Source organism: Typopeltis vanoorti, chromosome 1 (genome assembly GCF_054136105.1).
Source record: "Typopeltis vanoorti isolate ZY-2024b chromosome 1, IOZ_Tvanoo_1.0, whole genome shotgun sequence".
Lineage (NCBI taxonomy): Eukaryota > Metazoa > Arthropoda > Arachnida > Uropygi > Thelyphonidae > Typopeltis > Typopeltis vanoorti.
Window position 1 is genome coordinate 1,046,094 of NC_143549.1, and position 24,522 is coordinate 1,070,615.

General features: G+C 34.6%; 1 protein-coding gene across 2 annotated transcripts in view; it reads left to right on the forward strand.

Moving 5' to 3' along the window:
- Positions 1 to 24,522, forward strand: part of LOC150109748 (methyl-CpG-binding protein 2-like) — a 235,244-nt gene that overhangs the window by 172,422 nt on the left and 38,300 nt on the right. For both annotated transcript variants that reach the window (XM_090406592.1, XM_090406659.1), the window contains one exon: positions 11,461 to 11,624. In XM_090406592.1, the coding sequence (XP_090262718.1) occupies positions 11,461 to 11,624 (164 nt within the window). The remainder of the gene's footprint in view (positions 1 to 11,460; positions 11,625 to 24,522) is intronic.

Here is a 24,522-nt window from a genome sequence, read left to right on the forward strand (position 1 = left end):
TTCTGTGGCATTGCACATGTTGTATTCTAGGTAGTTAGATTTTTAATGAAAGCAGACCAAACTTGGTGTAAGATTAAGCCTTGAATTTTGTTACATTGTGTGGGGATCCTAAGCATTTGCAAAGCATTCTTGAACTTCTTTTGCAATTATTATTATTTGAGAACTCCATGGAGTCAAGGACTTATCAAGGGAGGCTATAAATCACCCAAACCTGATATCATATCTTCCCTTAAATTCATTCATACTACTAGATGCACTCACTACCCCCCCAAAGGCAAACTATTCCACTCATTCACTGCTCTGTGAGAGAAAAACATAGCTCTTATCCCTTTCTTGACTGTAAACAAACTTAACATCCACGGATGCCCCGTGTTCTCACCCCACCTTCTGTATAACAAAAATTTTCATCAGACTATTCTATAATACCCATTCAGAAGTTTATAGACCTCTATCATATCATCCCTCTTTCGCCTGTTAACCAGAGTCTGCAATCCACATACTTACAGTATGCCCTCATAATCTAAATCCCATAATCTGTTATAATCTTTGTAACTCTTCATTACACAGTTTTGTTATCCCTTTGTAAACCTGGAGATTAAACTGCACACAATAATCTAGTTGCAGTCTTATCAAGATTTTATAAAGAGGGAAAATTATTTCCTTACATGTCAAGGTTCGATTCAACATTGCAATTATCCTGTGAGTTGTATTTGTAACCTTTGCTATGTGACCTTTGAACTTCAAATTCCTATCCACCATTATGCCAAGATCCCTAACATCATCTGGGTAGTAACCTTTCCCATACTGCACAGTATTATACATGTCTGTAAGGATAGGTGTAATAAGAATTACACTTTGCATTATGGGATACTAAGGCAAGTGATGCAAAGTCATTAGCCTCTATATACAAGTTGCCCAGTCGTGAAGTTACTTCATGCACAAACTTTGTTTGCTTACACTTGATAAAGAATTAACTTTAATTAAACCAATAATATAATTTCTTGGCTTTTTCCTAATGTCATTAATGTATAGCAGGGGGTCGGGAACCTTTTTGAACCAAAGAGCCATTCCACCAAAAAAATTAATTGAAACAAAATTTTGGGAGCCACAACTTCAATTCAATTTTTCCTGGTGACTCAAAGTTGCAGTTAGTTCAAAGTTAGGTAAATTTGTTTTTAATTCGGTACTTCCAGATATCAAATACCACTTTTATGTTTGCATATTAATTTTTTATATTTCAATAAATAAAACAACATTAAGTTTTTAATCACAAAACATGTTTAAGTAAATATAATATTGCAAAAAAAGTCAGAATTTGTATTGCAAAAGAATTAGTCTGAACAAAATTACAATATCATGTATTTTAATAGATATTTGATTGTTTTAATTTAAAATTCACTAATGAGACTTGATTTTGCATCTTCTCAGCCAATTTACTTAAAGTCGGATTGTATGTCGTGCACTTTAACAGTAATTCGGTTTTCAAACTTTCATCAGTTAATTTGTTCCTATACTTATTTTTAATGTAATTCATTGAAGAGAAAAATTGTTCACAATTGTACGTTGAACCAAAAAGAGTGAAAACCCAAAAACCAATTTGCCTGGTATTTGAATAATTAGTTGGGAAAGAATTCCAACATTTAAATATAATTTCCTGTGATGTTTTTTTCCATAGTTTCCTCATTTTCTTCAATTTGTGCTACCATTTCCTGAAGTTTTTGTACCCAGATGCTTTTATTCTGAATTTCCAGAAGCTCAATTTGTAGTTCTGCAATTGATATTCCGGGAAAAGCTTCAATATTTATTAATTTTAAATTGCAATTTAACGGATGTAATATAAATTTCATCATCTCCTGATGTTTTTTAATCCTGAAATCTGCTTGTAAATGAATCTAAAATTACAGTAATCATTTCAGCAAATATTTTGCAATCAACTTTTTCTTGATTTAAATTCAATCTATAATTTTTTAGATTTTCAAAATATATAAATTTTTCTTCAGTAACATCTTTGAAGAACACTCTTAGTTTCTGTTCGAAGAACACTCTTTGTTTAGTTTCAGTAATTATAAGGTTGTGTTTCCTTTCCTTGCAACTTCAAATTTAGCTTTTTAAAATGTTCTGTCATATCAAGCAAAATGTCCTATTTTTAGCTTTACAATTATTATTTTTTATTTAGGATCCTGGATTATCTACAGTCCTGTTTATAGTTACTCTTAGAGTGGAAGGTTCCATGGGTTGAATATGTGCATTCCATATGTTTGGGATTTTTAGACCATCATTATTGTTCAGATCAGGGTGGTTGATAATAATCTCGCAGGCTTTCTTAAATTTGCATTCATACCATGTTTCGTGTGATGTAGACAACTAGTGCTTTTCCAGTCAATTCTTTGTAAGGTGTTCACAGGGCATGATCAGAAAGGCCAGCTTCACCATAATTATTATATTTAATGTGTCATTTATGTTCTTTTTGTCTGATAGGAATTGTGCGTCCTGTTTCCCCTATATATGGTATGTTACAGGTACAATAAATATGGTATATACTCCAGGGTGGGCCAGTGGAGGGAGTGGGTCTTTGGATGAGTTGAGTAAGCTTTTTAATTTTGCAGGAGGTTTAAAGGGTTTAAAGGTAGCTTTGAGGTTGTATTTTTGTAGTATTCTGTTTATTTTATCTGGTGTCCCTTTAATGTAAGGAATGGTTATAGTTTTTATTGTAGTCTGGTTTGTCTTTGTTTATTGTTAATAGTGTTTTGGCTGTAACTATTTTTTTTTTTAAAAGTATTGCTGATAACTTTCAATTTGTCTTTCAGTGCCTGTTCACTGGAGCAGATCTTCAGAGCTCTGTTTTTTAAAGTATTAATGACACCTAGTTTTTGTGTTGGTGGTGATGGTAGGAGTTTGTGTATTTATTGGCCAGTATGCGTTGGTTTCCGGTAAACAGTGAATGAAGGATTGCCAGAAATAAGCTGTGTGACAAGTGTATCTAGAAACGGAAGTGTGTTCTGTTTTTCAATCTCAATTGTGAACTGTATCCATTTGTGTTGTTTGTTTAGGTGGCTAAGGAATGTGTCTAATTTCTGGCTGCCATGGGACCAGATCGCAAAAACATCGTCAACATATCTAAGACAGACTTTGGGTTTTAAAGGAGAGGAATCTAAAGCATGTTGCTCAAAATGTTCCATATAAACATTAGCAAATAGGGGAGGGGGGGGGATAATGGCGAGCCCATGGCTGTGCCTTCTTTTTGTAGGTAAAAAGCTTTTGCAAAATAACCAGAACATAATACATGCAGAAAGAGCGCTATGATATCTGGAGGGAATTTGTTCTGTAAAAGAATTGTGTCATTGATTGAGACCTTCGTAAAGAAGGTAGAGACGTCAGAACTGACTAATAAATCAATTTTTTCTAATGCAATATCTTTGATAATGTTTATGAAGTGTTGTGTGTTTCTGATATAGGAGGGGGAAATGACCTAACTCCTTGAATGTTGCTGCTAATTTCTTGGCTAAGCGTGATAATTCAGGCTATCTATCCCTTTGACTATCGGCACTCCAGCCTATAGTTGAACAGAACACACTTCCGTTTCTAGATACACACGTCTTATTTCTGGCAATCTTTCCTTCATTGTTTACCGGAAACTGACACATACTGACCAATTTATACACACAAACTCCTATCACCACCACCACCGAACACAAAAACTAGGTGTCATTACTCTAAAAAAACAGGGCTCTGAAGATCTGCTCTGGTGAACATGCACTGAAAGACGAATTGAAAGTTATCAGCAGTACTTTTCAAAACAATGGTTACAGCCAAAACACTATTAACAGAATTCTCTACAAGACCTCAATAAAAAACAAAAACAAACCAGATTACAATAAAACTATAAATATTCCTTACATTAAAGGGACATCAGATAAAATAAACAGAATACTACAAAAATACAACCTCAAAGCCACCTTTAAACCTCCTACAAAAGTAAAAAACTTGCTCAACTCATCCAACGACCCATTCCCTTCACTGGCCCACCCTGGAGTATATACCATATTTATTGTACCTGTAACCTACCATATATAGGGGAAACAGGACGCACAATTCCTATCAGACAAAAAGAACATAAACGACACATTAAATATAATAACTATGGTTAAGCTGATCTTTCTGATCATGCCCTATGAACACCTTACATAGAATTGACTGGAAAAGCACTAGTTGTCTACATCACACCAAAACATGGTATGAATGCAAATTTAAGGAAGCCTGTGAGATTATTATCAACCACCCAAATCTGAACAATAAGGATGGTCTAAAAATCCCAAACATGTGGAAGGCACATATTCGACCCACGGAACCTTCCTCTCTAAGAGTAACTATAAACAGGACTGTAGATAATCCAGGATCCTAAATCAAAAATAACAATTGTAATGCTAAAAATAGGACATCATTGTTAGTGAAAGAAAACTATCTATAAGAAAGAATGTTTATTCATGTTATCATAAATAGAATTTAGCTTGATGTAGTTTCTAAATAATTACGTTTTTTTTTTTCCACTAGAGGTCATGCCAGTAGAATAACCTGTGATCAAATCATTGTTTCTCTAGCTTACTGTCTGTAATATAACTCAGCTTGTCCTGTATATTTGTATATGCTCCAGATGAAGATCGAAACGTCGGGAAATTAAAAGAGTTTTTTATTCTGTCAGCTTGTTAGAAGGTTTTCTGAAATATCTTGACCTCTAGTGTGTCCTTTAAGAGTTAGCAGATCAAGAAGTTCTTCTCAAATACCAGAAGATGTGATATATTTAACCATCACGCAGCATTATGCCATATCGGAAATATCATTTGATTCATCAACCGCAATAGATATAAAATCGGCAGAATTAATATCCATAATTTGCATATTTGAAACTTCTGCAGAAATTGTTACAATCCGATCCTTGACAGTTCCAGCCAAAAGAGGTAAATCTTTAATTTTTTTATGTATCTCGTCCTTATTTTTCATATCCTTAAATAGAATTTCAGAGACATTATACATGCAATTTTTTAGAAATTCACCATCGGTAAAAGATTTTCCCACTTTTGCTATTTCAAAGGATAACAAAAACTTGCTTCAGTAGTATTCGACGAAGATTTCGTCCAAGTTGACAAATTTCTTTGCTGAAGAAATGTTTTCTTTTGTAATTCTTCAATAGCTTTTTTTCTATTATCACTCTCAGGATATTTTTTACTCAAGTCTAAATGTTTTCCTCGAAAATGTCATTCGACATTAATTGATTTGTTATTTTGAAGTCATAGATGGCAAATTAAACATTGCGGATTTCCATTTACTACTGTAAATGCAAATTTCTCTATCCACATTTTATTGAATCCTCTGTTTTCTTCGATTATTTTTCTTTTTCTTGAACTCGTATTAGGAGGGTTATTATCACAAATTTACCTGCAAGTAAAAACATAATAAAAATTAATTTGTACATAACATTACCTGACACTAAATTAAACACCAGTTTAGTACCACAATAAATAAGTTAACTAACAGAATATTTATTTTAACAGTTAAAAACCCGTATGTATCTAAAAACTGTGGTGTTTGACAGGACAGCTGATCAATTAGTTCAAATTTTTGCCATGCCGCTAGTTACCTTAGGCAGGGTTAACATTTAGCAGTATTTCAAATGTAGCGTAGTTATCAGTTGTTCATGTCATAAAATTTCATGCGTAACACACGTCACATGCATAGTATCTAGCACTGCGAACAGGCCGTATCAAAAAAAAATTTAGTTGTTTGTATTAATTATGTATCTTTTAATTCAATATAAAAGAGCTGCACTTTGTTCGGCCAAGAGCTGAACTAAGTGCAGCATTTGGCTCCAGAGCCGCCGGTTCCCGACCCCCTGATGTATAGAATGAACAATAATGGCCAAAGAACTGAACCCTGAAGTACACCACTGGTCACTGTAAATTTGGCAGATTCACACCCACTGTATACCACTTTTTGGTATCTATCTGTCAGCCATCCACTGTTCCAAGGTAAGAGTTTATATTCCAATCCCATATTCTCCAGTTTATGCAACAGCCTTTCATGTGGTATCCTATCAAATGCCAAAATCCAACATTATCATAGTGTAGCCATTCCCTTTATCCAACTCAGCTATATAACTTGGTTATAAAATATGCCCTTCCTTTAGTAAACTCATCTTACCAACTTCTTTAAAATCTTCACCACCACCACACCGAAGATACTGATAGGTTGTTAGTTAGACACGTCAGTTTTTGAACTGCTTTTCTACAATGGAACTATCATACATTCTTTCCATTCCTGTGGTATCATTCCTGAGCTGAGACTCAAGTTATAAACATGTGAAAGGCCTAGCTAATTCAGTTGAATATTCCTTTAACAAATGTGTTGATCTTCCATCTGTCCCTATTGACAAATTGTTATGAAGGTTATGCAACAGCTCTTCAACCTCATTTTCATGAAACTCTAACTCTTCATCCAATATAGCAGTAGCACTGTGCACCTTGTTACATATACCTGGTTGATATATCTTAGCAAAGCGAGCACTCATTAATTGAACAATCTCATTAACTTCCAACACTCGAGTACCATCTGTATTCAATAATGTCTTTCTTCCAAATCATTCTTTCTTTTACTTGTGGCATTACTATAACATTCTTTTGGATTGCCTTTAGCCAACATGGCCAATTTCTTTTCATACTCCACTTTAGCTTTCTGCATAGTACATTAGTTTTCTGGCCTGAGCTTTATATATTTCATAACCCCTCTCACTCTTATTCTCATGATATTTTTTCCACATCTTCTTGTGGATCTCTTGCTTAATAAGGTTGCACATACAGTTCACTCCTGACCTATTTATTCTTTGAACACTAGGAATACATTCAGATATTGCCTCATTTAAGCACTTTCTCAAAGATTGACCCATGCGTTGCTGACATTTTTCCCATTCAGTAACTGATAACATGGGACCAAAGATAGTATTCCCCTTAGTTGATTACAATTTCTAGCTTTGTAATTCAGCATGTATCCTGTTCTAATGACTACATGAATATAATTAGATACTTCCCAAGAAAGCACAGTATGATCACTATAACCAACTTGTGGTAAAATATTCTTAACAGAGTTCCCTTCTGATGCTACGAACAAATCGGACACTGTTTGAACTCAAGTTTCTACTTTCACATGCTGCTTGAGAAAATTGTCTCACAACAGTTCAGTAAATCCCACTTTATTCTTATCATGAAATTTCTCTTCTATCCAATGAATGTTTGGATAATTTGTCACCCATGATGATCACTCATTTAGTACCCATAAGGCTAAATTGCCGATGCATTTGCATTTCTTCATCCCTGGCAGCTGAGCCACCTAGTCTGTAGCAACATCCTACAATATATTTCATTCTGTTAGCCTCCACTTCACACCAGATAGCTTCAAACTCACTGCTATATGGAAGACATTGTTACCATCATTGTTTCTTTTGCATTTCTACCCCAACTGGACTTAAGTCATCTGATATCATTATTAGTACTTCCCCCTCCTTTCCTATCTCTTCTGTCATTCCTAAAAATAGTATATCCATTATACTCAATTCCAGTTACCATATCTGATTCTGATAGCCAGGTTTCACTAATGCCAACAATCTTATGGCACATTGTATTCAATAAAACAATGAAATCAACCCCTTTATTTGCTATGCTCCTGGCATTTGTGTATAGACAACAAATTATCACCTGGAGTATTCTTATAATTAGATATGCAATCTATTTGGCCTTATTGGAGAACTTTCTCTTTTCCCTCCCCAGACATACTCAAAAGGTCTGAACTCAAAATGTATATTTTCACTCCTTTGTAAGATGCATAACAATGTTCAAAGCCATTCATATCTTTATCATGCTTGCATACCTTAGCTGAACTTTCATACACATTTTACCCATTCCTCCCTTGATGATGTAGTTTCCCTGACACTCTGCATTAGATCTCATCCCAATAAGTAATTTTAGAAGGAATGAAGTAGTGCGCTACCCATGACAGAACCTCGCACTTGTTGCCAATGAATCCAACAAAATTCTTAATGCACCTCCGACAGCTCCTTTACTTAAACAAGATCTTAAGAATGCAATCATGCTACCTTAGATCAGGAATATTACAATCATCGTGGCTACGTTGCCCCATGAATACATCAAAATGGCTATTTTTACCTTTGCATAAAATATCCAGATTCTTACATCCATCAAAACCTTCACATCATCCCATGTAAAAAACAGGCATTTATGAGATTCATTGCTCTTGTGGCATTGCATGAATGCCAAACAGGAGGTCACGAGCGATCTGCATGTTGGAACTCGTAAAAGATATTGAATAAAGATGATAGCACAAATCACACTGGCATACCACCCACCTACCTCAGGCCATCAACTAGTTTGGCAACAAACAAAAATGCGCTATATTGATTTTAATTGTTTTATAAGAAAGTACGAGGAAACTTCGCAAATGCTTAAGATTCCCATACAGTATAACAAAAATTCTTACACTAAATTTGGTCTGCTTTCATTAAAAATCTAACTGCAGAAGAAAAAATTATGCAACTAGGATACAACACATGCAATGTCACAGAATGTGACAGCAACAGCTGGCAATTTTCCAACATGCATGATTTAATGAATTTAATGTTTTTATTGTTACTTGAAAAGACCCTGGAAGAGTGGAGAAAGGTATTGGAGAAGAGAGAGACATGAAAATTAACTGGGTAAAGACCGAATATATGTCAATGGGGAGTGACGAGGATATGATCATATGACTCCAGGGTGAAAGGTTAACTTCAGGGAAGAAATTCAAGTACCTTGGGTAGGTCGTCGAGAGGAATGGTGACCTGGATGAGGAAATACAGCACCGAATAACATGCGACTGGATGAACTGGAAGAAGATGAGAGGGGTCCTGTGCGACAAGAGAGTGAGTTGTAAGATGAAAGGAAAGTTGTATAAGATGGTGGTGAGGCCAGCGATGCTCCATGGTGCAGAGACGTGGCCTATAACAAAGGCACAGGAGAGGAAGATGGCAGTGGCAGAGATGCAGATGTTGAGAGGAATGAGTGGTGTGACAAAGGAGGACAGGATAAGGAATGACTACATCAGAGGGACGATCAAGTTGGGACCGATCAGTGAAGGTACAAGAAAGCAGGCTGAGGTGGTTCGGTCATGTTGAGAGAAGGAGTGAGGAGTATGTTGGTAAACGAGTGGAGCATATGGAGGTGGAGGGAGGGAGAAAAAGAGGCAGGCCCAAACTCAGATGGAGGGATAAGGAGGCAGAGAATCTTAGGGAGAAAGGATGGAGTCAGGAAGATGCCCTGGACCAGAGAATCTGGAAGAAGCAGATTATCCCATTTAACACAGGATAACATAATGAAAGAAGAAGAAGAATTGTGGTTACTTATTTGTATGTACCAGTTATGAAGTTGTGGCAGCATCTAATATGTAATTAATTTTTTCCAGCCTTTTGTGTGTATAGCTTTTTTTTTTTTTTTTTTTTGCTTGTATCCCTGACAATATAAGTCTGACAACTAACAAAACTCGTAGGATTTTCATCTCATCTCATCTTCTTTATACTCTCTTTTACCTTGCAGTGTCAAGGGTTTATTAATCATCGGACCTCAAGCTGTTCACAGGATAAGGTGGTCAGCTCTACGCCCTGGTGTATCATATGTCCTGTAGTGTTGAGTTCTCAAGACCAGTTTGCCTGCTTTGCAGGATGAAAACCCCCAGGATAAACAGGGGGGACCCTACTGCCCACACCCAAGACCGGCTAACTTGGCTATGGCTGAGGAAGATCCTTCAACTCCTCATGTCACCGACGGGAATCGAACCTAAGATACTCCTTCTCCAAGCATATGGTTGTGAAGCACAAAGCCACTAGGCTAACTGTACGGACTCACTTGTAAGATTATAATTGTTTATTTTTATATTTTTTCTTAAACTCATTAATTACCTTAACATGTCTCAATATCAGAAGCTTTCCACCGAACTGCTAAGCCACAGAAACTTTCATTTTTAATTGTTAGCACTATCGTTATTTTACTTCATACAGTAATATGAAGTATGTGGGTGGTCCGAACAGTTCTTGGCCTAACAATGAAAAAATGAATGTATAATTTCAAAATTATTTTTATTTTTCAACATAATCTCCCTTAAGACTAATACATTTATTCCAACACCATTATCCTGTCCCTGTAGTGGTTCTCAGTAAGATCAGCAAAATACCCCTCTACGGCTGCAATCACCTCTTGATTCGAAAAAAAAACACTGACCAGTGAGGAAGAGTTTTAGTTTTGGGAAGAAATAGAAGTCAGAGGGAGCCAAATCTGGGAAATAAGGTGGATGTTCCAACAAATCATAGTGTAGATCCCTTAATTTTCCCATTGCCAAAACACCTTTGTGGGCAGGTGCATTGTCCTGATGAAAAATGATTTTTTTCTTCTGCAAACTGGGTCTTTTCTCACAAATTTTTTTGTCTAGTCTGGTTAAAAATATCGGAATAATATTCCCCGGTTATTGTTTTACCCTTTCAAGATAATTAATAAACAAAATTCCTTTAACATCCCAAAACACCGATGCCATAACCTTGTCTTCTTTGGTGCTGAACAACCGGCTTCTGTCCACTGTTTTGATTCTGGTATGTACTGGGGAATCCAAGTCTCATCCATTGTAATAAATCGATGCACAAAATCAGTTTTATTCTTGTTAAAACACTTCAAGCACTGTTCAGAGATTTTCATGTGAGTGCGTTTTTGATTTGTTGTGAGCATGCATGGCACCCATCTTGCGCAAAGCTTTTTCATTTGCAATTCTTCATGAAAAATGTATCCTACACGTTCTTTTGCAATGCCTATAGTCTTAGCAATTTCATGCACTTTGAGTCGCCAGTCATCCAATACCATATCATGCACTGATCAATGATTTCTGGTGGTGTTATTCCTTTTTGGATGTCCTTCACATGGGTCATCTTCAAGGCTGGTATGGCTGTGCTTAAACCTGCCAGCCCATTTCTTAATTGTTGATAACAAAGGAGAAGAGTGTCCATAAACTTTGAGCTTCGAAGAAATTTCTTTTGGCATTAAACCTTCTTTCACAAAGAATTTTATAAATGCACGATGCTCAATTTTATCCATTTCAAGAGATACAGACAACACCTTTGCTTCCAACAGCTGTATTTAAAAAAAACTACTTGATAGAATGACTTTCAATTTCATATTAATGCTTATAACAGATGTACCAACTTAGAAAAAAAATCTTGCTAATAGTGTTGCCATTTAGGGTTGAGACTGAGAACTTTTCAGACCACTCACGTAGTTACTGACCCGCTTTATTAGTCAGAAATATTACATGTTATTTATGAAATCTGATAGTCTGTTATTTATCCATGCTTTTACAAATGTGTATGATCTTTTAATTTAGGCTGTTATCAAGCTGGAAAGGTTAGACATTACAATGCAGAAAACAATGGAGATTTCTGAGCAGCCTATGCTTTGGGATCCAACTTTACCACAGGGATGGGTTAGGAAAGTAGTACAAAGAAAATCTGGAAAATCAGCTGGAAAATATGATGTATATATTTACAGGTGAGTACTAAAATCTTTAGTTGATTAAGTGCAGTATATTATCCAGATCTTCCACACAAATGCAATTAAACTTGCATTTGATGACAAGAGTTAAATAAAGATCAATACCATATAGATTAGGTGACAAACAAAAACAGGGAAGGATTTTTTTTTAAATCAAAATTATATGTTTAAATATATAATTTTGATTTAAAATTTAAAACCTAATTTAAGTATACTGATCAGTAAGTGTTGTGCCCAAAATGCAGACTTTTAATTTACTACTTGTCTTGTATTAAATGCTTTTAAAACTTTAGATTGTATTTATAGTTTTTTTAAAAATAATTTTCTCTAATATCCTAAGAATCCCAAAATAAATATATGGCGAAATTCATCATCTTACATTTAGTTCTTCAAATTATGAAAAGTCACATAAATATGGATCATATTTCTCAAATTATAATATAGTCAAATGTAATTAAGTTACAGTTGGTTATATTATGATATTATTACTATATTAGGGTATTTTTTCCCTAATAATGCCAGTTTAACTTAGTCAAATATATTGGAAATAGTAATTAATTTTTTTTAATATCATGTGTAACAGTCTTCTTAGCCCATTTGATAATTCCAGTGCCCTGTGATTGGAAACATTTGTGTTTGAATTGAATCTCATACAGAGGCAGAAGGGTTTTTATTCTGCAACACAAACTGACTGATTGTTGTTATTGTCAAGTCTGTTGAAGAGCTTCTAGATATGACCATGAGTCTATAGAACTGCTTTGACAATCTGAACTTTGATAGAGTAGATCTTTTCTGTAGGATTATTGTCAATTTTCTGTAGAACAGTGGCAATTGCTGGACAAGAATAGATATGGGTGGGTGTTAGTTCATACTAGAAGCTATGAAATATGCTTCTGTACCATCTCACTGAATTTTCATGCTTTAAAATGTTCCATCCTTAGTCTGGTTATGATTGTGGTTATATCTCTACTTTCATTAATTTTGCATTTCATGCTTCTTCTTGATAGTTTGTTTTAACAATCTTCCTTTTGTGACAGAATTAGCATCAGTTAGTGGTAGTTGGTGTAATTTTTGTGGTAAGTATTTTACTTCTTTGGCTAGTTTGTCTGCTCTCACATTGCCTTCGACATTTACACAGGCTGGTATCCAATGCAGTATACAGTTTTTATTTTTCAAATTTAAAGTTCTTAACCATGTTCCAACATAAAAATGTGCACAAATTCACATGGAGAGAAGAGGCAAGGAATGAGAAAAGTCTCATGGACTATGTTATTGTTGATAGTGATGTTTTCTTCTTGGTGCAGGACACAGAGTGTACAGAGAATTTGAAATTGGAAGCGATCACTATTTAGTCTTGAGCAGTATAAAATTGAATTTCATATTGAAAAGAATAAGATGTAAGAAAGTTTTAAAGTGAATAAAAGTTGAGCAGCTCTCAGATGTGAACTGTAGACTAAAATACACAAAGATTATTGAAGAAAAAATGAAAGAGTTTGAGAACAGGAACCAAATCTTGGAGATATAGTGGCAAGCCTTGAAGAAAACCCTGATTGATTCAGCCAGCGAGGCATGTGGTGAGGTTGTCTGCAAGGATAGAAAAATCAGAACTCCATGGTGGACACAGGAAGTTAAAGAGGCAATGAAGGAAAAGAAGAAATCATATCAAAAGTTCCTGGCAAATAAGTCAGCTTTTGCTCTTGGAGAATACAGAGACAAATGTAAGAAAGCGAAACACTGTGTAAAACTAGCTAAACAAAAGTCAGGGGAGGAATTTGACAAGAATATAAAATAAATATCAAGAAGGTGGTAAGATATTCTGGAGGTTGTTGAAGAAGCTTAGAAATGGAGGAAAGAGTGCTGTAAAAGGAGTTAGAGATGATAAAGGTGACACGAAAACAGGATAAAAAGATATCCTTGAAGTATGGAGTAATTACTTTGAAAAATTGCTAAATGAAACAAGCAGTGAGAGCACAGTGGTAAAAAACACTCAACAGGCATACAGTCAGGAATACATATCCATGCTTGAAATGTGGAAAGGCAGCAGGAGTAGATGATATTCGACCAGAAATGCTGAAGTATGGTGGTATAAAAGTCTTACAGTGACTGCACTGCGTAGTTCAGAAAGCCTGGACAGAGGAACGAATTCCCGATGATTGGAGTAGAGCTCTAATGGTGCCCATATATAAAAAGGGAAATTAAACTGAATGTGAGAATTACAGAGGTATTTCCCAACTGAGTGTTCCTGGCAAGATCTATGCAAGTATAGTTGAGAAATGGTTGAGAAGAATTGCGAAAGAAAAGCTTGGTGAAGAACAAGCTGGATTCAGGCCAAATAGAGGCTGTCAGGATCAGATCTTCACTTTACGACAAATAGTCGAGAAAGCATGGGAATATAACAAAGATCTGTATTTAAGTTTTGTCGATCTGGAAAAGGCATATGACAAGGCGCCAAGAGAGAAGCTGTTCAATACGCTACAATTATATGGTGTCAATGGGGCATTATATCAAGCAATGCTTAGTCTGTATTTGAGTTGTAAGTGTCGGCAGTTAGAATTGAAGGATGTACAGGAAGATGGTTTAATGTTAAATCTGGTGTGAGACAAGGATGTACATTATCCCCTCTGTTATTCATTATCTATATGGATCACGTTATGAAGGAAAGTGGTATTAAACATGATACCAGAATTGGAGATGTTAATGTCGGCTCTTTGCTTTATGCGGACGATGTTATACTTCTGAATAAATCCGCTGCAAATTTGCAAGATTCCTTGACTAAATTGAATAACTGTTGTAATAGATATGGTATGAAGGTCAGCCTTAAAAAGACAAAGACAATGAAAATATGTAGAATTGTTCAAAGTGTCAACTGTGTTGTGAACGGGGAACCTGTGGAACAAGTAAAACATTTCAGCTACTTAGGCACGATTTTTACTGAAGATGGTAAATTAAATATGGAAATAGACAAGAGAATCAACGAAGCTGGAATGGTAGGAAGTCAATTGAATAAATTCGTATGGAATAAGAGAGAAATTAGTCGGAACACTAAATTTGCTGTATACAAGACAGTGTTCAAACCAGTTTTAAGTTATGGATCTGAGAGCTGGGTCAGAAGTAAAACACTTGACCAAAGACTAGAGACCACAGATATGAGAGTCCTGAGAAAGATTATAGGCATGAACAGATGGCATCAATGGCAGTATCATATTAAAAACGAGGATATTAAGAAAGAACTTGACATTATCAGCATCCAGGAATGCTTTAGCAGAGCTAATCTCAGGTGGTATGGTCACTTAAACAAAATGGGTGAGGAAAGATTAGCAAAACAAGTGTTCTCTGCCAGGTTGGCAGGAAAACGACCCAGAGGAAGACCAAGATATACGTAGATTGATACGGTACAATGTGCCTTAGACAATAGAAATATGAGATCTGATAATGATAATATTGGAGTCTTGACAAGTAATAGACTGATTTGGAGGAAAATTGTAGATAGGAAGTTAGTAATGATGTCATTTTTTTCAAGTAGTACTATCATATCCTGTACACCCCTTGAGGGTACATGTCAGGAATTTGATGATGATGAAGTTTTTAGATGTTCCTGAATTTCCTGTGTGAGTTTTGTTCTTTCATTTTTTAATGCTTCAAGTACAGTTTTTGAGTCACTGAAGATAGTTATTCCTTCTGCATTGTTTGTTACTGGATTAGAGAGATAGAACTTTAGAACTGCTTGTTAATTCACAGGTAAAGTTTGAAGCATTTTGCCAGCTGTGGATTTGATTTGCATTTCCTTGCGTCCAGGTAGAATTATTAAAACACCTGCTCCTCCTTGATTAAGTGCTTCATCAGGTGGTCCATCAGTGTAGGCATTAACATGGTTTAGTTTATTTAAGTGATGTATGGTGTCAAGTTCTTTTCTTTTATTTTCATTCTGTGGATCCTTTTTTAGAACAAGGTTCTAAGAGATTTAAGTTGATCATAGTGGGAAAGAATGGCTCTTTGCTTATTTCAATAGACAAAAGCTCTAATCTTTAAAGGTTCTTGTGTCATGACCATAAACAATAAATTACATGATAACCACAGTAATTAACTTAATTACTGTGGTTATTGTGGAAATTAAAGTACAGATATTTTGTACTGAAAATAATAGTACATCATCAGTATGTAGAAACAAGCAAATTAAAGAAACAGGAATACAAGGTACATGCAGCAATCTCTAAGTTAATCTGTTTTCTAAGTTCATGATCATCTTGTAAAGTTGATGATCTCTTTAGTCTAGATTTTCCTGTCCAGGCATCAAAAGTCCTGAGTGAGATGTGATTCCATTGTTGGCTCCTCATTCTGTTATTGAATTTAACTGTGGAGAGTTTTCTTCTGTCTTCTAGTATATGAAGTCCACACTCTTATTGATCTTTTAAATTATTTGTGGATTAATAATTTTTGCTGCTCTTGATTGTACTCTGTCAATTTTTTCTTTTGATCTAGCAGAAGTTGGAGCCCAGATGGATGAGGCACATTCCATAGTGGGTCATATAAGTGCTGTATATGTAGTTTTGAGTGTCTTCAGTTTTGCACCCTCACTTTATTCCATAAAGCCTTTTGATGATATTAAGCTTCTTAAGAGCTTTATTAGATATATTTGTAATATGAGTTAGAAATCTCAGTTCAGTATCTAGAGTTAGGCCTAAGTATTTTTGTAGACTCTGTTTTTCATATTTTGGTATTATATATTTTCATTTGGGGGGTTCATATTATGTCTATTTTTTCTGTCAGTGGAGAAGATACTCAGTTTTGTTTTTTCTGGGTTTATCTGTAATTTAAGTTCCTTTGCCTTGATTTGATTTATTTAGGACTTTTTCAGATTGTTGAGTATTACTGCTTGTGTGCCAGATTGCTATATCATCTGCATGGCATGCTATTTTTGTATTGTTTATGATATGAGGATGAATATTATGCATATAGATGAGAAATAGGAGTGGGCTTAAAACAGAACCTTGTGGGACTCCAGTCCAATATCGGTATGTGTTGGAATAAATTCCATTGCAGAACCATTGGGAGGTTGGACCTCTGCCTTGCAGAAGTCCGACTCCATGTACAAGGCATCTGAAAATTGCTGGCCAATGGGGCTCTCGCATATCCAATCCCATGAAGAGCATCTGGTTTGATCAGAAACTGACTGGTGTTATATGGGACTAACTGCCTTATCACTGCACTTGTGAGACTTGATCGAGAGCAGATAGAGGGACTGCTAATACTGAGGAGTAAATCAGTCTTTGTAAGGACAAAATGCACTCAGATTAATTTCTGTTCAAATGGTAGTTGATCCTGTTTAATTCCTTGCCAAGACTGAGACAAAACTTGTTTCACACCTCTCACATCCTGATGGAACAGTGGCAACATCGCCTAAAGATAAAATAGACCTCTTGAAGTCTATTTCAGTCTTCTCCAACTTGTGTTCAGATGACCAAGGCAGATCAATCCCTGTATAATACAATATATACATGAAAACACAAAGTAAAAATATCATTTATTAAATATACTGCCAATAATTAACAAATATAATTTCAGTCTGAAATTATATTTGTAATATGAGTTGGAAATCTCAGTTCAGTATCTAGAGTTAGGCCTAAGTATTTTTGTAGACTCTGTTTTTCCTATTTTGGTATTATATATTTTCATTTATATATAATGAATGAAATATTGTGTCTATTTTTTCTATCAGTGGAGAAGATACTCAGTTTTGTTTTTTCTGGGTTTATCTGTAATTTGTTGTCACCATCGTCACTAGCTTAAAAACAGTTTTTACAAGGTAGAATGCAAACAGTTGATTTATTCTAAATAGAACAAGCCGCGTGATGTTAAATCATCAATAGCATTATGCTTTCACTAAGAAAAGGTTAATAAGGATAGTTAGTCATTCCAATTCAAGTTAGGGTGGCAAAGTAAGGCCTCAGCATTCTCCTTAAATAGCCATTCGAATATGTACCGACATCTATGTAGAAGCTGTGTTTCAGACCAGAGAATGTTTTGAACTACCTATTCCATGTTACCCTAATTCCAGACTTAGGGATTTGTTGTGAAAAACATATAATTGATGTTCTTGTATTCTTTTTTCTATTGAATGTCCAGTTTGTCCAATATAGGAAAGATGGCAAGCAATTTGGTATACACCTGGAAGAGACATAGGTATGCATTTATCTTTAGAAGAGGAGGAAATACATAGAGAGTTTATTAATAGGAATATAAGTCATTACTAATCATATTTTTTCAGAATTCTTGAAATAGGTTCTTGTGTGGTCCTTTCGGAGAAGCCATTTAATTTCATATATTGTTTGATAGTAGAGAGTTCTTCCTGTAAATGATGGGAAGTTGAACAAGTAGTCTTAGCTCGTTGAGCATATCATAAATGGTTAAATAGGAATTATGATTCCTGTCTTTTGAGAAGGATAATGCGCAGATCATTGAGGAATGTAACATCCAATGAAATTAGGTTTTCTATAAACTGATATTGTTAAATTACTGGTGGTGAGCAGATGAGAAGAATGTCTAAAAATATAATTTGTTGTCTCTTTCAATTTCCATAGTGAATTTGATATGGGGATGTATAAGTATTGATATTAGCTAAAAATGTTGGTAAGGTATCTATATTGTATCTTTATATATCTATATATCATGTATCTTTTCACATCGCAAAAATGTTCATCTATATATCTAACCCAAAATGAAGGTTGAGGGTGCATAGATGAAAAAAAGAATGTCTTCTAACTGCTCTAAATAAAAGTTGGCTTAAGCAGGGGAGAGTGGACTTCCCATGGCAGTTCCTTCTACTAGGTTGTAGAATATGTTTTGACAAACGAAATATCCAGAATGCATCACAAATTCTAACACTTTTATTACATCTTGTGGGAATACTTCAGTAAGTAGTTGTAAAGTCTCTTTGAGAGATAAGTTTGTAAATAGGGATTCTACATTGAAGCTCACCATAAGATCAGTAGGTTGTATGGAGATATTTTTTAATTTGTCAAAGAAATCTAAAGAGGTTTTTTAAAAAAGAGCCAAACTTTCCTATATGTGATTTCAGTACGTTTGATAAATATTTGGCTGTGCAATACGTAGGTGAATCAATACAGTCTACAATCGGATGGAGAGGAATGTATTTCTTATGGATCTTTGGTAAACCATAAAACCTTGGCATTCTTGCAAAATGTGTTTTTAACTTTTCTATTGTGTCTGCATCTAAACTTATAACTTCATCTAGAAGGGAGTTTAATTTCCTAAGTTGCCTGTTAGTGGGATTATGATCCAGTTACTGGCAGGTTGAATGATCTCGTAGCAAAAGAGAAATTTTTCTTTTATAAAATCTGGAATCTATAACTACTGGAGCTTTTCCCTTGTCTGCTTTGATGATAACAAGGTGACTGTGTCTTAGGGAATGTAAAGCTCTCTTTTCAGATGGAGATATGTTAGATGGTGGAAGCTTGGATTTAAGTAGGATGGATGCACTTCTAAGCAGAGATTATTAGTCTTTTCATTGGAAAGGTTAAATAAGTTTCATTTGATGCTAAAAAGAAAATCTAAATAGGGTATCTTTTTTTGGAACTATGGAGAATTAATGTCCTTTTGAAAGTTAAAGGGCATCTGGAAATCTGAAAGTTAAAGGGCACTATCAGTTAAAGAGCATCTGGAAACATTGATAACCCAATTTTCTAGAACATAGAGATAGAGAAGCCTTGTTGCTAGGCTTGATTTGCCTAGCAACAAGGACATCGAATTTACAGTTTAGATGTAAATTTTGTTTATTAAATGAATGTTGTAGAGAGCATTTAGCCACATTAAGAACTATGTAGGAAATTGTGGGTCTAAGTTTGAGGAGATAAAAGTCTGGAAATCCGCAACATGACGAATATTAATTGCAAGATCAAATTCTACAACCAAGTAGAAGGAACTGCCACAGGAAGTCCACTCTCCCCCTGCTCTAGCCAACTTTTAGAATTTAGAACATTTAGAAGACATCCTTTTTTCATCTATACACCTCAGCTTTCATTTTGGGTTAGATATGTAGACGACATTTTTGTGGTGTGGCCTCACAACATAGATACCTTAACGTTTTTAGCTAATATCAGTACTTTACATCCTCATATCAAATTCACTATGGAAATCGAAAGAGACAAAAAATTATGTTTTTGGACATTCTTCTCATCCACTCACCATCAGGTAATTAAACAATATCAGTTTATAGAAAACCCACTTTCACTGGATATTACATTCTATAGCAATCTACACATCATCCTTTTCAAAAGATAAATGCTTTTTCCAAAGTTAATAAATGTGATATGCATTTTTCTTCTTTTCTCTATTATTAATTGGCCTGGTTGGCCGAGTGGTTAGTGTCTGCTCTCCAGCCAAAAGACTGCGGGTTCAAATCCTGCCGTGGGCTTGGAGGTTTGTGATCGTCTGTGAAAATACTATTGGTAGTGGGTGGCGTTGGTGTACATGATGATAGTTGCGGCTCGTTGTAGTTGGTGTAGACAGAGTTGTACAGTAGGTACCATCCCTCGATGAGTCTTTGGACTCCCTGGAGGTTTCGCATAATAATAATAATTTTAGGCAAAAGGCCAGGTCTATACGTCATCGTATAGACCTGGCCTTTCTATACGATGTCCAGGTCATATAATGACCTGGACGTCGTATAATAATTCTAAATCCATTTTGTACTTCTAAAATAAAGCTTTCAGAAAAATTTTATTTTTCTGTTTGTTATTTAAAATTCTGCTATATATTTTGTAACAGGAATTTAGAATACTTATAGCTCTATAATTTTTAGGGTCATCTCTTCTACCTTTTTTAAAGATAGGGATAACTATTGTTTTTTTTTTCCATTCTATTGGTGGGTTATTTGTTGAATAGATTTTATTTAAAAATAACAAGTCTTTCTTTGAACCGTATTCATATATATATATATGCAGGTAGTGACCTGACTCATAATGTATTGCAGTATACATCTTTTAGTGAGATATGCTTTACATTATGCGAAAATACTAAGAACAGTGATCAGAGCTTTACCCACCTTTACAATGAGTTGCCCTGGTGTTGTACCATCTTTAGACTTGAACTATGTTTCAGGCATAAACTTAATTGTTTGCATACTTGAGATTAGGAGTTAAATAACCAAGCTTATAAAATTACTTGGTAACCCTAATATACAGTATCCCCAAGTTAAAAAATTAATTACATACGTATATATATATATATATATATAATTCTTAACATAACTTATCTTCTCCAGGTGATTTTCCATTTCTTGTTTTTTTCAGGCTGATTTCTAATCCTTCTTTAGTTATTTCCTTTTCATTTTCATTAAATGTTTGCCAGTTATCTTTTTGTAAAATATTTATCTGTCCACAGTTCTGTATAGAAATTTAAAAATTCTTCTAATTTCAATTCAGTGTTTAATTTTATGCTTTCTTTTGTATCTGTACTTAAATGTTCTAAAATCTTATATACATTTGGTCTTATTTTGTATAAATCATGTTCTAAATTAGAAACAAATTTGTTCCATGATTCTCTCTCTTTTTCTTACTTCTGTTTTACTGTTTAACCATTTATGATATGCTTCTTTTTTCATTTTGATTATTGCTTTTATTGTAATTTACTCACTTCATATAATAGCAACATTTAAGATAGATTAAAGAAAAAAGCTGTTTGACAGAATACCACACAGAACACTTACACAAATTAGAGCAAATAGGAATGGATACAAAGTTGGTGATGTTGATGTGAGGTTGACTGATGGACAGATACCAAAGAGTAGTATAGTATATATGGAAGGGGATCCAGGAGATGACTGCTATTTAATTTGTACATCGATACATGAAATTATTTGAAAGGAAATATTCGGTGGCTTACTGTTCATGCAAAATTGGGTAGGGTAATAATCAGTCAGGGTGTGTATGAAGAATGATTTAAATAGACTGATAGTATGGGTAAATGATAATGAAACCCAATTAATGTTTGAAAGAGATTATCTTTTTTTGCCATAAGATGGCGAATAGTGTACATAGTTGTAGTTAGTGCTGCTGAAAGATGAGTCTTTTTGTTCAGTGCAGTGTGTGAAAAGTATTTGACATGAAGGTCGAAAGATTTGTGTAAGGAAAGTCAAACTGCTGAGTGAGAAGTAAGTGTTTTGATAGTTCTAATTGGCTGGAGAAAATGAAGACCATGATAATATGATAGAAGTGGAAAATGATAATAATTCCAATTAATATTGTACATGTGGCCTGAAAAGTCAAAATAATGAAGACATCAAGAAGGAAATAGTGCACTTGTCTAGTGTAGTGTATGTGTGTGATTGTACATATTTACTTACTTCTTTTACACATACTCAGAGTTTAAAACTCTTAAACTGAAATTATTATTATTTTTGAAAGACCTCTAGGAAGTCGAGAACTAATCGATGGAGGCCACATACTACAAGCACCAGCTATCATAATTATTCTTAAATTCATTCACTTCTTGCACTCACAATGCAAGAAGTGAACTATTCCAATCATGCACCATTCTAGGAAAGAAAAAATCTAGCCCTCAACTACTTTTTAGTGGCATTCATTCTTAGATTTGAAGGATGCCTCCTTGTCCTTTCCCCACCCTCCATAAATTGAAAAATTCCATCAACTGAAATCCTGTATGATCCTTTCAGAAGTTTGTAAATCTTAATCATATCACCCCTCTTTTTCCTGTTTGCTAAAGTCTGCAGTCTACATTTTCTCAATCTGTCTTCATAATCAGTATTCCACAATCCTGATATAATTTTTAACGTTCTCCTTTGCATTCTCTCCACTATATCAGAATTACAATAGAAACCACGAGACCAGACCTGCTCATTTCAAGGTAGAGATTCACTGTCAACCCATTTCTGAATGCAAGCACTAGCCAATTTTCCTAAAATCTTCACCACCATTCCTGAGATACTAATTGGTCGATAGTTGGATACACTGGTCTTTGCACCACCTTTTTGATATGGAATTACCATACATTCTTTCCATTCCTGTGGAATCCTTCCTGTTCTGAGTCTCATATTAACCTTCTTTCTGTGTACAAATATTTTAACATTAACTGTGTACAAGGTGTAATTACATCCCATTGATTTTCAGTGCAAAATGTAAAGAAAAAACTTGGGCATAAAACTTCCAGCATATATTAGAATGCCAATCATAGTATAGATTTCGTTAGCATTCAGTATCATACCAAATACGAGGTCATTTGTATTGCTCAGGATTTCTGGATGCATCGTAATGATCTCTGGCTCTTCTATTAATTTCACACAACAATCACGTTTTTAATTGTTTCAGGAATTATTTATTTGAAACAGTTCATTGCAGAGCTTAGATATTGAGTTAGTATTGCTCTGGAGAATTCCTTCTCTTTCTTGAAATACTTGAAAGTCAGGAACTTTATGTACATCAGGAGGAACATTGGTCCATCTTCTGTTCATTTCCGAGTTTCTATTCGGATATACAACAACATTTTTTGGGATTTTCTGGTTCTTGTAAGCAGCTTCAGCTGCTTACAAGAACCAGCAGTTAAAGCGGCCACAGTAGCTATAGATTCTGCAATTGCTTCTTATTCTTTTAGTTCTTTATCTAGTTGTGGTATATATTCTTCAGCAACATTGTCAAACGCTGAGAATTCACCATCAAAAATATAGTTTTCTAATTCCACATCGGAATCATCATCATTGCTTGGCATATCTGATGAAACAACTGATGCCACTTCTTCTAAAATATCTCTCATCTCGGAACTGGTACGACGTCTTTTATTTTCTGTCATAATTATCTAAAATATCTACAGAAAAAAATAAATAAATATTCTATAAAAACTACAACAAAAAAATAACATATCACAAAACAAACTTAGTAGCAATAAGTAGTAGTAAAATAAGCAGTAATGGAGAAAAACAGGAATAAACACAGCAGATAATAGTTTGTAATTCGCAAGACAATATCAGATATGAAAACCATAAACACTTGCCACTAATTCAATAAAAAACATATCTTACATCTTTGAAATGCTAGCAAAGACTGAACTGAAACTGCATCAGACATTTTAGAGATAATGAAATTATGCTAGTATACACCAGAAAGCTGAACAAAAAAATGACTAAAAACAAAGAAAAATATACATGCTCATACAAGAATCATACATAGTTCCAAAGCAAAAAATATATATTTCAGGCAACAGGAATGTAAATACAAAACAAACTATAGAAAAATATTAACACAGCTGCTTACAAAAACCGGTTTTTGTATGGAGAATATCGGGATTCATATGCACCCGTGTACACAGGTAAGTGCTCAGGTGCCTTTGAAGCCTTACTACCACATTCAAATTCACCGAGTTCAAGGAAATTTTTTTCAAATTGTGTGTGAAACATATCACAGATATTATTCCTATGAAAACTTTGGAAATTTTCCATTTTGGCAACTTTTTATTAACCTGGGGCACAGAGAGAAGGTTAAACAGCTTGGTCGAAGGAATATCAAGTTCAGCTGAACACTCTTTTAGCACACGTACTGATATCCCATTAGTCCCTATTGCTCAATTCTTATTCAGTGTTGCGGGCACTAGGTTGATAGCATTTTACAAAATGGGCATTAATTGAACAACCTCTTCTACATCTGTTACCCTCATACCATCTGCATATAGAAGAGTTATTCTTTCATATTCATTCTTTCTTTTACTTGTAGCATAATGATAGATTTATTTATTTAGCGTATAGCATAATAAAGACACATGACATCAGAATATATAAATACATATTTGTGCAGACAATAAAAATGAAACGAGTAATGCACATATACAAATATCAGGTAAAAAAAAGTCTAAAATTTTAAGTCTAGTTCAG